The sequence below is a fragment of the Excalfactoria chinensis genome, chromosome 2, assembly GCF_039878825.1.
Source record: "Excalfactoria chinensis isolate bCotChi1 chromosome 2, bCotChi1.hap2, whole genome shotgun sequence".
NCBI lineage: Eukaryota > Metazoa > Chordata > Aves > Galliformes > Phasianidae > Excalfactoria > Excalfactoria chinensis.
Window position 1 is genome coordinate 35593682 of NC_092826.1, and position 13816 is coordinate 35607497.

A 13816-nucleotide genomic window follows, 5' to 3' on the forward strand; every position below is an offset into this window, starting at 1 on the left:
AGAAATGGTAAAACTAGCTTTAAATCAAGCTAATCTTGGTTCTAAAAGCAGGCTCATCATAAAAGCATACCATTCTATATGAGTTAATTAACCTCCTTTCTGCATGGTCTAGGCTGCAACTCAGTAATTTAAAGCTAACCTAGATTTCCTACAGAGAACAATAGACTCATTTTTAATTAAACATACAATAGCGAGCTATCTTGATGTGAACAAAAGGAAGAGGAAGCTTAGGTAGACTGTGTTAAAGTCACATTAAGAGCCCTTCAAGGATTTGAATAAAAGTCATAATAAGGGGACAAAGAAGACTAATATAAAGGCATAAAATCACGTAGCCTACAGTATAAAATGAAGTAGAATGAGATATAAAAGGCAACAAGAAAATATTCTGGGAATATATTAGAAGTGCTCAGATACTTACTTAAGTTTATCTTACAGAAGAATTTAAAGAAGAAATGAGTTAAAAACTATTTAGATGATATGTGCTTGAGTTAAGAGCCTGAAGAACTCGGTTCAATAGTATAGCAAAAAATAATGTGACTTGTTAAAAGGCTGTGCAGATTCAAAGAGACCAGAATAGGATAAAATGCGTATAAGGAAAGCACATCCAAAGCGATCTAGGTTAATTTTCACCCTGAGGGGCATTCTAGAAAAAAATATGTTTAAACAAATTTGTCAAGAATATGTGATCTCACATTAATCTCATGGCCTTTTTCACAAACAATTTCCCCAAGTCTGTAGAAAAAAAGCTGTCACGGATCTTAAATTTAGAATAAGTCAGAGACTGCCCCATGACAGTTTTATTAAAACAAAAAGCAAAGTAAATACAATTGTAATGAAATACAGTTTTCATGAAATCAAAACCAAAAGGCACGTTCCTTGCAAAAAACAAACATGGAGAACATTTTCAGCAAGCTCCCATAAGGATATATTGTCATTTCACTCCACTCAATCATCCCTTTAATGATCTGCAAGATATAACAGAATATACTTGGGAAAACTTGGGAACTGCAAGACAAAGTTAGAGCTCAAAATCAGTTCTGTAACTTGGATAAGTATCTAAAAGTTAGCAGGATGAAATCATCAGGGCTAAGGCAAAATGTTACACCTGAGAATATAAATGCATAGTCTAAAAATGAGAGAACTAGGTGGCAATATATTAGAAAAGGTTCACAGCAGAAGTAAGGCTTTTGTCACAGAAGCAATCACGGAAGCAAATTATTTCTGGGATGTATTGATAGAATTTGTTCTTACATCCAATAATGTAATAACATAATTTCTACACTCTAGTTGGTGTTGATGTCTCAGCTGGACTACTGAAAGAGGCATTATACGCTAAGGTAAATGCAAAAGTCATACTGGAAAGGAGCTAGAGAAGAACAAAAAGTCATTTATTTAATGTAGGCTAGGATGAACGTGAGCAACACTGTTTTGTCTATGAAAAGATAGTGTACATATCTACACACAAACACTTGTACAAATGAATGTGCATGCATATTAACGCACACTTAAAAATGTGAATATATTAAAAAATATTTTAAAGTATTGTTCATTTTCATTGGAAATATGAGAAGGAACGCAGCAAGAAAATTCAAGTTGGATACAGGAAATATATTTTCATGCAGGTAAGCATTGGTGCAATCTACACACAAGCGTTGCAGCTTTCCCTCAAGTAGATGTTTTTATAAATCAATTAGACAATTTTTTTGTGGGTGATGCCACTTTTGAAAACGTGATCCACAGCCTCCTTAGATTCTGTGAACTCCTCCAGAGAGGTCCCTGAAAAACAAATGAGCAAAGCAAACCTAATCTCAGCATATACAACAGTGCTCATATTCATGTTTACGAGTGCACAATTGCGGATCAACATATATCTGAACCTGCTTCAGTTGCAGAGATTAGATTAAACTCTTGGGGCCTATGAGCCTATAATTCTTTTTATTCCTATGTTAAAAATCACATCCCCTCTGCAACTCAATTTTCTTTTACTTAACAAAAACGCAAATAGTATTTTCCTGTCTCACATGGGGACTGTGTCAGTACATGCATTATAGATTGCTCAGATAGAGTGGCAGTTTCATGAACTAAAGCATTCAGAATTCTATTTACCTCTCCTCCACAGAGGTCTTCTAGGTTTTGAACATCTGGAAGAAGGATGTGGAGCTTCTGGAGTAGGCCCAGAAGAGGGCCACAATGACAATCAGAGGGCTGGATCGCCTCTCCTACAAAGACAGGTTGAGGGAGATAGGCTTGTTCAGCCTGGAGGAGGCTCCAGGGAAACCTCACCAGGGCCTTCCAGTGCTTAAAAAGTTTCTAAGCTTGTAGTAATAGGACAAGGATGATCGGCTTTAAACTAAAAGGGGAGATTTGGGTTAGATGTTAGGTGGAAATACTTTTCTCAGAGGGCAGTGAGGCATTGTCACAGCTGCCCTGAGGGGCTGTGGTGCACCATCCCTGGAGGTGCTCAGGGTCAGGCTGGATGGGCCCTGGGCAGCTGAGCTGGTGGGGGGCAGCCCCATTCTTGGGAGGGAGATGGGACAGGATGGCTTTAAGGTCCCTTCCAACCAAAGCCACTCTGTGACTGCATGATCATACAGCATGTGTAACATCGTGGGCAAAAGGAGTCTCACATCAACTGTATTATATTTACAACGACTTATTTAAATACAAGTAAGTAAGCTCTTTTGATACCAAATAAAGAACAGATAACATGAGCGCGTGCAATTGAGAAGGCTTGCAACAGAAACTTCCACAAAGCTTTCACAAAACACAACGGCTCTGAGTACAAAAGCTTCCAGTCAGCCCTACAGAACAAGAGAAGCTCTCAATCAGCTCCTTCCCACTTTGTGCCCGCTGCCTAGGAAGTACGCTGGATTTTGACGGTGGACAGGAGAACCGGGCTGCTTCCCTGCACTTCAGAGCAAATTTCGGCACAGGCTTCAAACCAGCCTGGAGGCAGCAGGGACGCCGGGCCCGCCGTCACCCTGCTCTCTTACTTCCGCAGCCGCCCGCATGGCCTTGGGCTCAGGGGTGGCACCTCCGTACCCGCAACAACAGAAACAACGCGGCGTTAGTTCTGAGGAGGAAGAAGAAGGAGGAAGGCAGGGAGCGATGTGAGCGTTGCCTCACGGGAGTCCAGAAGAGACCCTGACCGGCCGCAGCGCCGCAACAGCCCGGGCGAGGGCGCATAGCCCGGTGCCGGCAGCCTTCCTTCCCCTTCCCCGCCTCTCCGCCTGTATAAGCGGGGCGGGCGCCCCCGGCCGGGCCCGCCAGACCGGTTGGCTCCTGTGGGTCACGGTATTCTCTCCGCCTCCCTGAGGCGCGGCCCGGCCCGGCTCGGCCCGGCGTCCTGCGGCCGCACAGAGGCCGGGCGGCTCCATGGCTTTCATCCGCAAGCGGCGGCAGGAGCAGGAGCTGTACTCCAAGGAGAGGTGAGCGCCCGGCTCGGCCTCGGCGCGGGAGCGGGCTCACCCGGCCCGAGGGGCGCGGGCCCTGCGGGAGGCCCCGGCGGAGCGCTGGGTGGAAGGGGCGGCTGCGGTGCCCGGCCTCGGCGTCCTTGTTACTACTGCTGTCATCGATTACCTTGACATAAGGCTGAAAGGGCTGCAGGGTAAAGCTGGAAAACTAAGAGTTGCGTATAAGCTCCTGTTTTTGGAGCGTTCATGGCATGGAGGTGCAGACCTCTTGCACCGTAGATGCTGTTTATGATTTACCTGAACATGCTGATCAGAATGTTGTCAGCCCTCGTGTTATGGGCTCCCTGGCAGCTCCCCAGAGCACTGAATGCAGCTGCTTTTCCTGCTGTCTGACTGCAGCCGCTGTGCTTTGTGCCTGTGACTACCTGAACCTGTGAGCAGGCCATACCACACGTGCCTGTGTGAGTCTTGAATGTGCTCTCTTATTTTTAGCTAGTGACACAGTTTATTTTATGCGCCTAACCTACATCTGGCTTGTCAAAAAGCTTCAAAGTCCCTTCTGATCTTGGTATTTCCACGAAGATCTCTGTGAAGTAAGAACTGGGCTCAAGTGCTCCCTAGTTGTGGCCCACACTGTGAGAGGCAGGTCCCACATGGACACGTTGCTGGTGCACATCTCTGCTGTTTGTTGTTTAGGAGCATATCACGTGGCAAAGAGTTTGGCTCCCTTTGTCCTGTAAATTCTGATTCGTTGCTGTTGAGAGATGATGCTACTACAGCCTTTGGAGTGTTGACATGGGGGGGGGGGGGGGGGGGAAATCTTAAAAACATTTCTTAAACACTCTGAAGAGCTTTTGTCTCTGAAATATCAAATGAGTAATATGTAATCCTGCTGCCTTTTGTGTCAGTCCTGCCTTAAAGCAGCACAGAGAAGCTGTTTACTTCTCTCTCTCTTGAAGAGGTTGCACTGAAATCTTCTCTTTAAGCCTTGCTGGGTACATGTTGCAGGGATACAACACAGGTTCCTGCCCCTGAGCTTCCCTTGTCTGAAGTAACATCCCTGTAGCTATTTCATAGTGAGCTGACTAGGGCTTGAAACTTAGTGGTAGTGGTGTTTCACACGTGGGTTTGTTGTTTGATTATTTATATAAAGCAATGTACAAATGTGTAAGCTGTGGAAGTTCTGGTTAACAGTACTGTGAAACAGTGGGTAAAAAGTTAATCTTCTTACATAGTTGCTTTGGGGGAGGAAGGAGGGAAGACCAGTTCTAAGTGGTAAGAAAAAGGCCCTGAACTAATTAGTTGGACTGAATTAATATCTGATTACATAAGCCTACTTTTCTGACTTATTTTCTAGGAGAAAACAAGGTAATTCTAAAATGGCTTGTTTGTATGCTGAGAACGGGGAAGGGGGGGGTTCCTTTATATAAACCAATCCACTGGCAGCAGTTTCCCCTTCAAACATACCTGTGTTAGAAGACACTTTTTCACTTTTCCTGGGTGTTCAGAGTTTAATAAAAGATGAGATATTGTGTCTTGTCTTAATTATGTGTGTGGTTACCCAGTGCAACCTTTAAAAACAGTCTACATTCATGGGTAGGAATAGATGTGTATTTTTCCCAATTAATCTTAGTTAAAAGTGAAATTAAGTGATGTTTTGCTGAGTTGCTGCTTTCTTTATCTCTTGAGTTCTTGGTTCTGCTGGCTGTGTGCCCAAGCACAGGTGTTTCTAACACTTGCTACACAGGTCTTTTATAAATAGACCTGCTGGTTTGCCTGCTTGGCTTTCTGTTGCCAGAGTTTATCTGTTCTGCTGCTAACATCACTCGTGCAGCGTAGGTCCTGCAGGTTCACCTGTGTGATAGTTGCTTGGTGCTTTAAATCTGTATCTTTATCTCGCCCTCTTGGGACAAAATATTCATAACGGAGGGTTTTATACAAACATTAGCAAATGAGTCCTACAGTTGGCTGGCAGATGCTGTGCTTTTAAGAGGAGGCTTGCTGTTAGAGCTAGTTGATGTAGCCACAGGCTGCCACAAAGGTGGGTGATCTGCTGTGATCCTGACAATGTACTTCCATTATCAAGACTGTGCTTCCAATATCTGGTCAAGTGATGGCTCAAGGTGTGTCCAGTCAAACACCTTAAGGTATCGTGCCCCAGTGGTTTTCCAGCATGTGCAGTGAAGTGCTGGAAATGGGAACAGTGGAACAGTGCAGTCACAGTTAAGAAATTAAAGCAGGATCAATGGGCTAGCTTCTCTTCTGGGCAGTATACACAGAATTTTGCTGAGATGTGTCCCTGCACACTCATTCCTATGTTCAGTTAGAACTGATTTGGTGCTTGAGTTGGTAGGTGATATTGGTACATAAAATCAATTGTGGGTCTGTCGGTTTCCTTTTGCTGTTTTTGGGTTGGTTCTTCCACACCCTGAACAGTCTTCTGCTGGTTCTCAACTGGAGCTCAGTTTGGTTCTTTGAGAACTGAAGTATAAAAAGATATGCACGTTAAGCAAAATAAAAGGCCTCAAACCTAATAAAACTGTGTCTGCTGGGAGATATGTCATAGCATTTCAGCAGGGCTTGTGCACCTCAAGTTGAAGTTGGTATGACAAGAATTCTACATTTCGTTTCAGTGCTGCATGCTTTGAACAGTGCCGGGAATGTTTGGGGTGTAATTTGGGTACCCGAACCTTATATTTAGGAGATGACATCATGTGAAGTTCAGTTTTGCAAGTGTTTTTCCTGGTACTTAGCATACTGCCTAGTTCTTTGATGTGTCTTGGGTGTGTTCTTGGCTCGGATCCCCCAGCCCTTTTCTGAATGGCAAATTATATGTCAAAAATAAACAGAAAGCCAGAATTCTTCACTGCTTTGTTTCCCAGCCTCACCTGCAGTATGCTACTACTGCTGTAGGTTAACTAGATTAACATTTGTTTTGCTTGGCAAGGTGCTTATGCTTTGTTTTGTTCTGCTCTTTTCTTGAGGCTATTTCCACATTGCTTCTATACGGATCTTTCAGATTTCCTTCATACCGTTTTTCTGGGACAACACAAGAATATGAAATTGTCTCCAAGTTATATTGGCACGTTTTAATTTACTTGTAAGTGTGGGTACTTATTTTCTAAGCTCAAATAATTACAAGAGTATCTGTTTACTCCACAAGGTTCAGTGGACTAATGCCAGTGGATGTGGGTTGGTATCAAGATGCTCTGATGCAGAAGTTGTTAGAGCCTTTACTAAAGTTCCTTCTTCTAGTCTCTCATGACTGCTTCTGCTGTTGGTCTGAGATGGAAGGTTGGCTTTAAGTCTGAGATGTGGCAGCTTAAATGTTTTTCCACCCACCATAAAGATCAAAACTACTGATTGATTTCATCCTGGAAAGTGGAACTGCTGTTTTCGCTGTCTCTGACCAGAGCTGCCTGCCAAGCAGAAGGGTCTCCTCTCTACCCATATTGTTCTTGTCATGACCACTTCACACTGCATGGTCTCTGGTCCTTGTTGTTACCTTCCATCAACTCATTCAAGTTATTCTAGCCAGGCAAACTATCCTGGGGAAACTGCGTGGCTCTGAATGGAAGCGTGTATACTTTACTGTTCTGATGGCTTCTTCAGTTGGAAGTGAGTTGTCTCTGCCGCTTTAAGCAGGTTGTGGGGTGAAGGAAGTTGGTAGGCTGAGTTGGACCAGTGAAGTTGTTAAAGCTCTTGTTCTTCAGATTTTGAAGTGATCCAAAGCTTTATGCACGTAATTATTTTTATTTTTATTTTTATTTTTATTTTTATTTTTATTTTTATTTTTATTTTTATTTTTATTTTTATTTTTATTTTTATTTTTATTTTTATTTTTATTTTTATTTTTATTTTTATTTTTTTATTTTTATTTTTTATTTTTATTTTTATTTTTTTGAGAAGCTTCCTTGCAATTTTACTTTCTATTGGCAAGAATTTGAGGATAGAGATGAGACTGTTAAGAGTCTAAAATGCAAGGCGTGAGCATCTTTGAAACTCTCACTCTGTACATATATTTTAATCATAGAATCACCAAGGTTGGAAAAGACCTAAAAGATCATCCAGTCCAACCATTCACCGTTCACCAACAGCTCCCACTAAACCATGCCCCTCAACACAACATCCAGTCTTTCCTTGAATTACCCCCAGGGTCAGTGACTCCACCACCTCCCTGGGCAGTCCGTTCCAGTACCTGACCACCCTTTCTGAGAAGTAATACTTCCTATTGTCCAGCCTGAATCTCCCCTGCTGCAGCTTGAAACCATTCCCTCTGGTCCTATCACTAATGACACAAGAGAAGGGGCCCACCCCCAGCTCACTACAACCTCCCTTCAGGAAGTTAGAGAGAGCTATAAGGTCTCCCCTGAGCCTCCTCTTCTCCAGGCTGAACATCCCCAGCTCCTTCAACCTCTCCTCATAAGGCCTGTGCTCCAGACCCCTCACCTGGGGGTGTTCAAGGAATGATTGGATGTTGTGTTGAGGGACGTGGTTTAGCGGGAGCTATTGGTAATAGGTGAACGGTTGAACTGGATGATCTTTTAGGTCTTTTCCAACCATGGTGATTCTATGATACTATGAATTAAATAGCTTGGTGACCACAAAGAATGTGAATGTAAGCCTGTGACAAATGTCTGTATTGCGGAGCCAGAATGAATATATACTACGATATGCTAAGCTATGAGTTTTATTGCTTGATTTCAAGGGCTTTGGCATCAACAGGTACTTTCTGAGTTGCTTTTCAAGAGAGCACAGCTTCTTAGATAAGTAATATCTTTAATAAATGCTAATGAAATCATATATAAGTAGGAAGTTTCAAGTAACAGTTGAACTACACATTTTGCAGGTGGGTTAAAGTGAACCTCTTGCTGATGCTAAGGCAAATACCTCAAACTTGATCCTTTTGTTTGCCTGAAACAATGGCTTCAGATAGACAACTGTTACTGCGTTATGGGAGAGCAAGGTTTGAGAGCAGCAGCCACGTATAGAAGATACTTGTGTTTTTTTTAAATCAAAAAATACAAGTGCTTGTATTAAAACAAAAACTCTTATTTTCCAGATACTAATTCTTGCTGATAATTTGAAAAGAAAAAAAAAATCATTTTAGTTGTGATGATGATGGTGTGCATTTCCTAGTTGATAACTACTGTTTGTAGTTGAGTTTCTTTTTTGTTGTTGTGGCTTGGTTTGGTATTATTTGGAGAAAATGCTGCTGTGAATAGATGTTTGGTTTTTCCCGTGGGAGGTGTCAAGCCGCTTATGTTACTGAAGTTGACCATTCATTTTCCCTGGAACACCTTGTTAACATGTTTGAGGAGCAGCCTTGCCTGGTGTCACACAGCTTGGTACTGGCTTTGTGTGCTAAGCTGTTCTACCAGAGCAGAATGACAACTCATGGGCCTGCACACCACAGTGAACAGCACAGCTGCTCATTGGTGCAAGGCCAAAAGTACAAGTTCTCCACTTATACTCTGCCAGTTTCTTATGCTGGGTTTCATTCTCTTCCTACTGCTTGGTTTTGATTTCCCTTTTCCTGCTCTCTCTCCCCTTGTTGCACACAGAAGAATCAAACTGCCATTCTTGATGTATACCAAACATGCCTACAATTCTTGTCATAGGACTATGTGACAGCTGATAGCACATAAATATTGCATGTCAGTATCCTGATAACCACAAGTGTCTTTAGTATACCTCTAGTTCTTTGGAAGACAATCACACTGCAGGTTCATCTGAAGTCCGTCTCCTTGGCTGCATGTTGAAGATCCCCATTGCTGCAATTGTGTAGTTTCTGTGCTAGATTTTCTATTTGTGCAGGCCTTCACAACACTGTTAACTACTGATGCAGCATAGCAGGGGATGTTGTGTTCCCTTGCTGTCTACTTGTTAAACCTCCTGACAATCCTGAAACAACATCTGATGTGGTGATGGCCCCTCACGAGAGACCCTGTTGATACAACAGTATTCGTGGCTATACTTTTTGACTTATTTACACGGAAAAAGTCAATTTTGTGAAGGTAGAAGCTCTGACTGTTCTATAATAATGTTTGATAAAACCAGATTTCTTTCATTTCTTTCTTTTTTTAAATTTTTTTGATGACCCCATGGATCACTAGAATAGACAAATGAAATAGAAATACTTAAACTATAAGGGCTGATAAGAGTTGGAAAAATTCCAGGTTATTTTGCAGGTCATGCTTCATAATTTCAAGGTTCATTGTAAGCCGTAATTTAAACTGGTCTAAACTTGTAAGCCAGTCACAATTGGTTGAAATACAAGGTTGAAGATTTTGGTATAATAAATAAAATTTAAACATATATTCATATGTTTATGAAATAGAAGTGAGGTGGAACTACTACTGAAGGACAATAATTGAAAGACAACAGAAGGAAAGGGAAACCCAAGGAGCTCCAGGGAATTGGAACATGCTGGTAATATCTTAGAGAGTAAAATAGAGCTTGGTCTATGTAAGCATGCAGTTAGACTCAAGAAGAAAATGTTTTTCATCTTAGCTTACAATCTCTTTAAGTAATACATTCTTATGTCTTGGTGAGGAAGCAGTGAAATCATTTGAGGAATACAGTATGGCTGAGAGGGGTGACATTTCTGAAGTGGTGCAGTTTTCATGACAGAATCTTTAGCGACATTGTAAGTTCAACTTGATTGTGACTGAGGCCTTAGATTAAAAGCTAATGGTTGTGTGTTGAGAGACTTGATGTCTGGATTTGTTAGTCTGCAGAAATGACTTGGTAGCCTGAAAATATTAAAGGAAAATGCAGTTTGGGTAAAGAGAATTGAATGGGAGAACAGCAAGAAGCATGTGGATGCTTGGAAGAGGCTGCAGAACCAGCTGGAAGTTTTTGTGCATTGCAAAGAGAAAGACAAAATGTGGGAAAATGTGCTCTTCCTCAGACAGCAGAATTGAGAGCAAAGGTTGCAGTGCAGGGGAATGCTGGTCTCCTGCAAAGCTTTCTTTGTAGAACTGAATAGCATGTAGTGGTGTGGAAGAGATGTGAAGAGGCTAAGACTAAAATGGTGAACTGGATGCTGATGGTAAATAGTGTAATTTAAAGGAAAAAAACAAAAAGAACCTAGTTTTCTACAGCACCTAGTTGAACTCTTCATAATAGCTATGTGTCTTTATCTTGAGTTTTTGAGCCTACCTTAGGCATTAATGCTTCACAAACATCGGATGCAGTGGCAGTGAGGGTAATGCAAGGGGAAGTATACCTCAAGTCCTTCCCACTGGCCCCATGCATCTGGCTTTGGGAGGATGAATTGATGCAAAAGCTGTTGAGTATGAAGACAGAACACTTTATGGTATGAAAGAATCATCCTGAAACGTTTCAAAGAAAACTCTTGGCTTGTGTATTTAGTTTTATGTAAATGTGTTGGTGTCACTGCAAATAGCATAGCTGATGTTTTGATGTAGCTTATCTTGAATATATGAAGAATTCCTGCATTTGTTAAAACCTTAAAAGGGAAGTCTAATAATTGTGTAGACAACAGGTGCATTATGAAAGACCGTATAAATGTGTGGAACTTGTCCAAAGGATGGATGAAGACAAAGGAAGGAGCGTAAAAATGGAGAACTTCAGAAACTAATTCAGTGGAACATGGCCAGTTGTCTTGGAAGAGGATTTTGGGACCACTAACATCATTGGTCTGAAGCTGGTTGTTTCCTATGTCTGTAGTGTCAGATCCTGGATGAAGAATTGGAGTAGTTTTCAAACAAATCAAAGGTGTTTAACTTCTAAAAAGGTAATTACTTTGTCTTGTGGATACTAAGCAAAGTGTATAGGCATGCATATAGATAGATAGACAGACAGATAGATAGATAGATAATGTCAGAAAGAAATGTTCTGATGGTGAATTACTGTTTAGGTATTCTGATGTAACTTCAATAAAAGGCTTTAAATAAAAGTATGATAGCACTTGCTGTATCAGTGTTTGCAGGCGTCCAGGCCTTTTAAGCTTGTCCCAAGTGATTTAGGTAATGTTGAAAAATGAGATTTAATGGTAGCTGTGTGGAATCTGCTACAGTTTCGTACTTATCTACCCTTTTAACGTGTAGAATGCTCTTGGTGAAGGATTTTTTTTCCCTTCAAAATGTGGAGCTGGAACCTTTGTTTCCTGAAATGATCAAAGTAAATATGATTCAGCTCCTTCAGAGGCACCAAAGCCTCTGAAGCCTGGAAATTCAGTTTATGCCTGTTGACAACTCTTTGGAAGGGTAGAAAATAGCAAGACAAAGGGAAATGGTTATGAGTTGAAGGAGGGAAGATTTAGGTTAGATATGAGGAGGAAGTTCTTTACTATGAGAGAGGTGGGGTACTGGAACAGGCTGCCCAGAGGGGTTGTGGATGCCCCATCCCTGGAGGTGTTCAAGGCCAGATTGGATGGAGCCCTGGGCAGCCTGGTCTAGTATTAGAAATTGAGGTTGGTGGCCCTACATGTGGCAGGGTGGTTGGAGCTTCATGATCCTTGAGGTCCCTTCCAACCCAAGCCATTCTATGATTCTGTGACAGGACGTGCTTTCATAGGTTGCAGTAAGTTTGAAAAATAAACTTCTATAAATAAAAGAAGGCAACTGATGTTTTGTCCTCCGAGAAACTGTGAAGGCAAAGCTCTTAAAACTCAGATGAAAACTGGAGATATTCAAGAACCGTACAGTACCAGCAACATTGGGATAGGCTGGTGTGATGTATACCATTGTAACTTCTATGTTTTCTTAGTGGCATCATAATATACCTGTGTTCAGGAGTATAGGGGTGTTGATAACATGCTAGACTTCTTTAAAAAGCAGCGAGAGAATTAGAAGAGTGTTTTGGACATGGGCTATTAGGAGGAGAGGCAGTTTTGACCATGTAGATCCATTGCTACTTGTAGTTACAGCCAACTTTTGTTACGCTCTGTTTGGTGTAATGCAGTCATGACACAAAACTTAAGTAAACAAGATGAATTTTCCAATAGTACTCTTTTTTTTCTAGTATATAATATGCTTTCTTAACAAGCAGACACTTTAGTAAGTAGTTCATTTTGTGAACCCTTGACACGCTTACTGCTTGTTATTTAAATGTGAAATACTGCTCTGGGGATGCTTGGCACTTATTAGCATTTTCACAAGCGTTTCTTGTAAAATGCATCACGAATGCATTACAGAAGTTAGCTCAAAGCATGGATGTGACTAATGGTAAGTACTTCTGCCTGTGAGGGAAGCCCCATGCGCAAGCAGCTGTTGTTCCTGTGACTGAAGGACGTAAGATATTTCCACTCCTCCTGCTGTGCCAATGCTCAGTCATTCCCTACCGCTGAAACTTGTAGGTGAGCACGGATTCACCCTGCTAGTAAATATTTAATTACATGCAGCAGTTGTTGAAGCTGTTTGAGGATGTAGGTTTGCGTTATATCAAGGCTAGCCTACTTGCATTTACCTTGTGAGAGTATTGGTGTCACAGTGGTCCTACAGTGAAATACATCAGACTTTTCTTTTTGGTTGAGGTTTGTTTATTAGTCCATTAACAGGCTTTCTGTGCATTTGAGCAAGCACAGGTACAAGGAAAAGTGGTTAGAGAGGAAGGTTATGCTTCACTAGGAGGTATCTATTGAGTGGTGCAGCCATATTATAAAAGCCACACGTGGTCTTCACTTAATGTTTTAAACCAATGACACTCGTCTTTGCTTCAGAAAGATCTTCACTTAAATGTAGCTTGCTGTTAGTTCCTGCTCCACCTCTCGTGTCACTGCATATTTTAGCTGGCTTACACTGATGTGAGTTAAATGAATTACTATTTTAAAAGACTGGCTGTTCTAGGATAGTTCACACCTGAGATGTGAACAACCTGAAAGATCAAACTTTACATCTTTTGGAGGAGCATCAGACAGTCGTTGTCACATGCACGGAATTCCCATACAGATTTGTTCTTCTAAAAAATTAACTTATTCATTCTTAGGGGTTGAGTGAGAAGCAGGGCACCAATAGCAGCGAACATTTCCCGTGCACTTGATGTATTTTGTTAAGGGTATTAACTGTTCTATGTTGTTCTGGTTTTGAAGGAGTAATTTGAGTTTGTTTATTCGTAGGTTTTCACTGCTGCTTCTTAACCTGGAAGAATATTACTTTGAACAACACAGAGCTAATCATATCATAAATAAAGGTTGCAGAGATGAAAGGTACGAAAGTTTTACCTTCACTCATTTACAGGAGCCATTCTAGTCTCATCTACCTGCAAAATATACACAACCACTTCTTCATTTATTGTTTCCTTTAGGAAAATAAGGGGTTCTCTAAAAATCTGCTCAAAGTCAATCATTTTTGAACCTGATGAAAATCTCCAACCCATTATCAAGGTAAGCAGTGCAACACTGCAACTTCTTGGGAAGGTAAGATTGCATTTAAGGA

General features: G+C 41.5%; 1 protein-coding gene across 1 annotated transcript in view; it reads left to right on the forward strand.

Moving 5' to 3' along the window:
- Nucleotides 1-3245: 3245 nt before the first annotated feature.
- NSMAF (neutral sphingomyelinase activation associated factor) overlaps nt 3246-13816 on the forward strand; it is a 38207-nt gene continuing 27636 nt past the window's right edge. Inside the window, exons 1-3 of the mRNA XM_072329645.1 lie at nt 3246-3428; nt 13498-13587; nt 13686-13764. Of these exons, the coding sequence (XP_072185746.1) occupies nt 3376-3428; nt 13498-13587; nt 13686-13764 (222 nt within the window). The 5' untranslated portion in view covers nt 3246-3375. The remainder of the gene's footprint in view (nt 3429-13497; nt 13588-13685; nt 13765-13816) is intronic.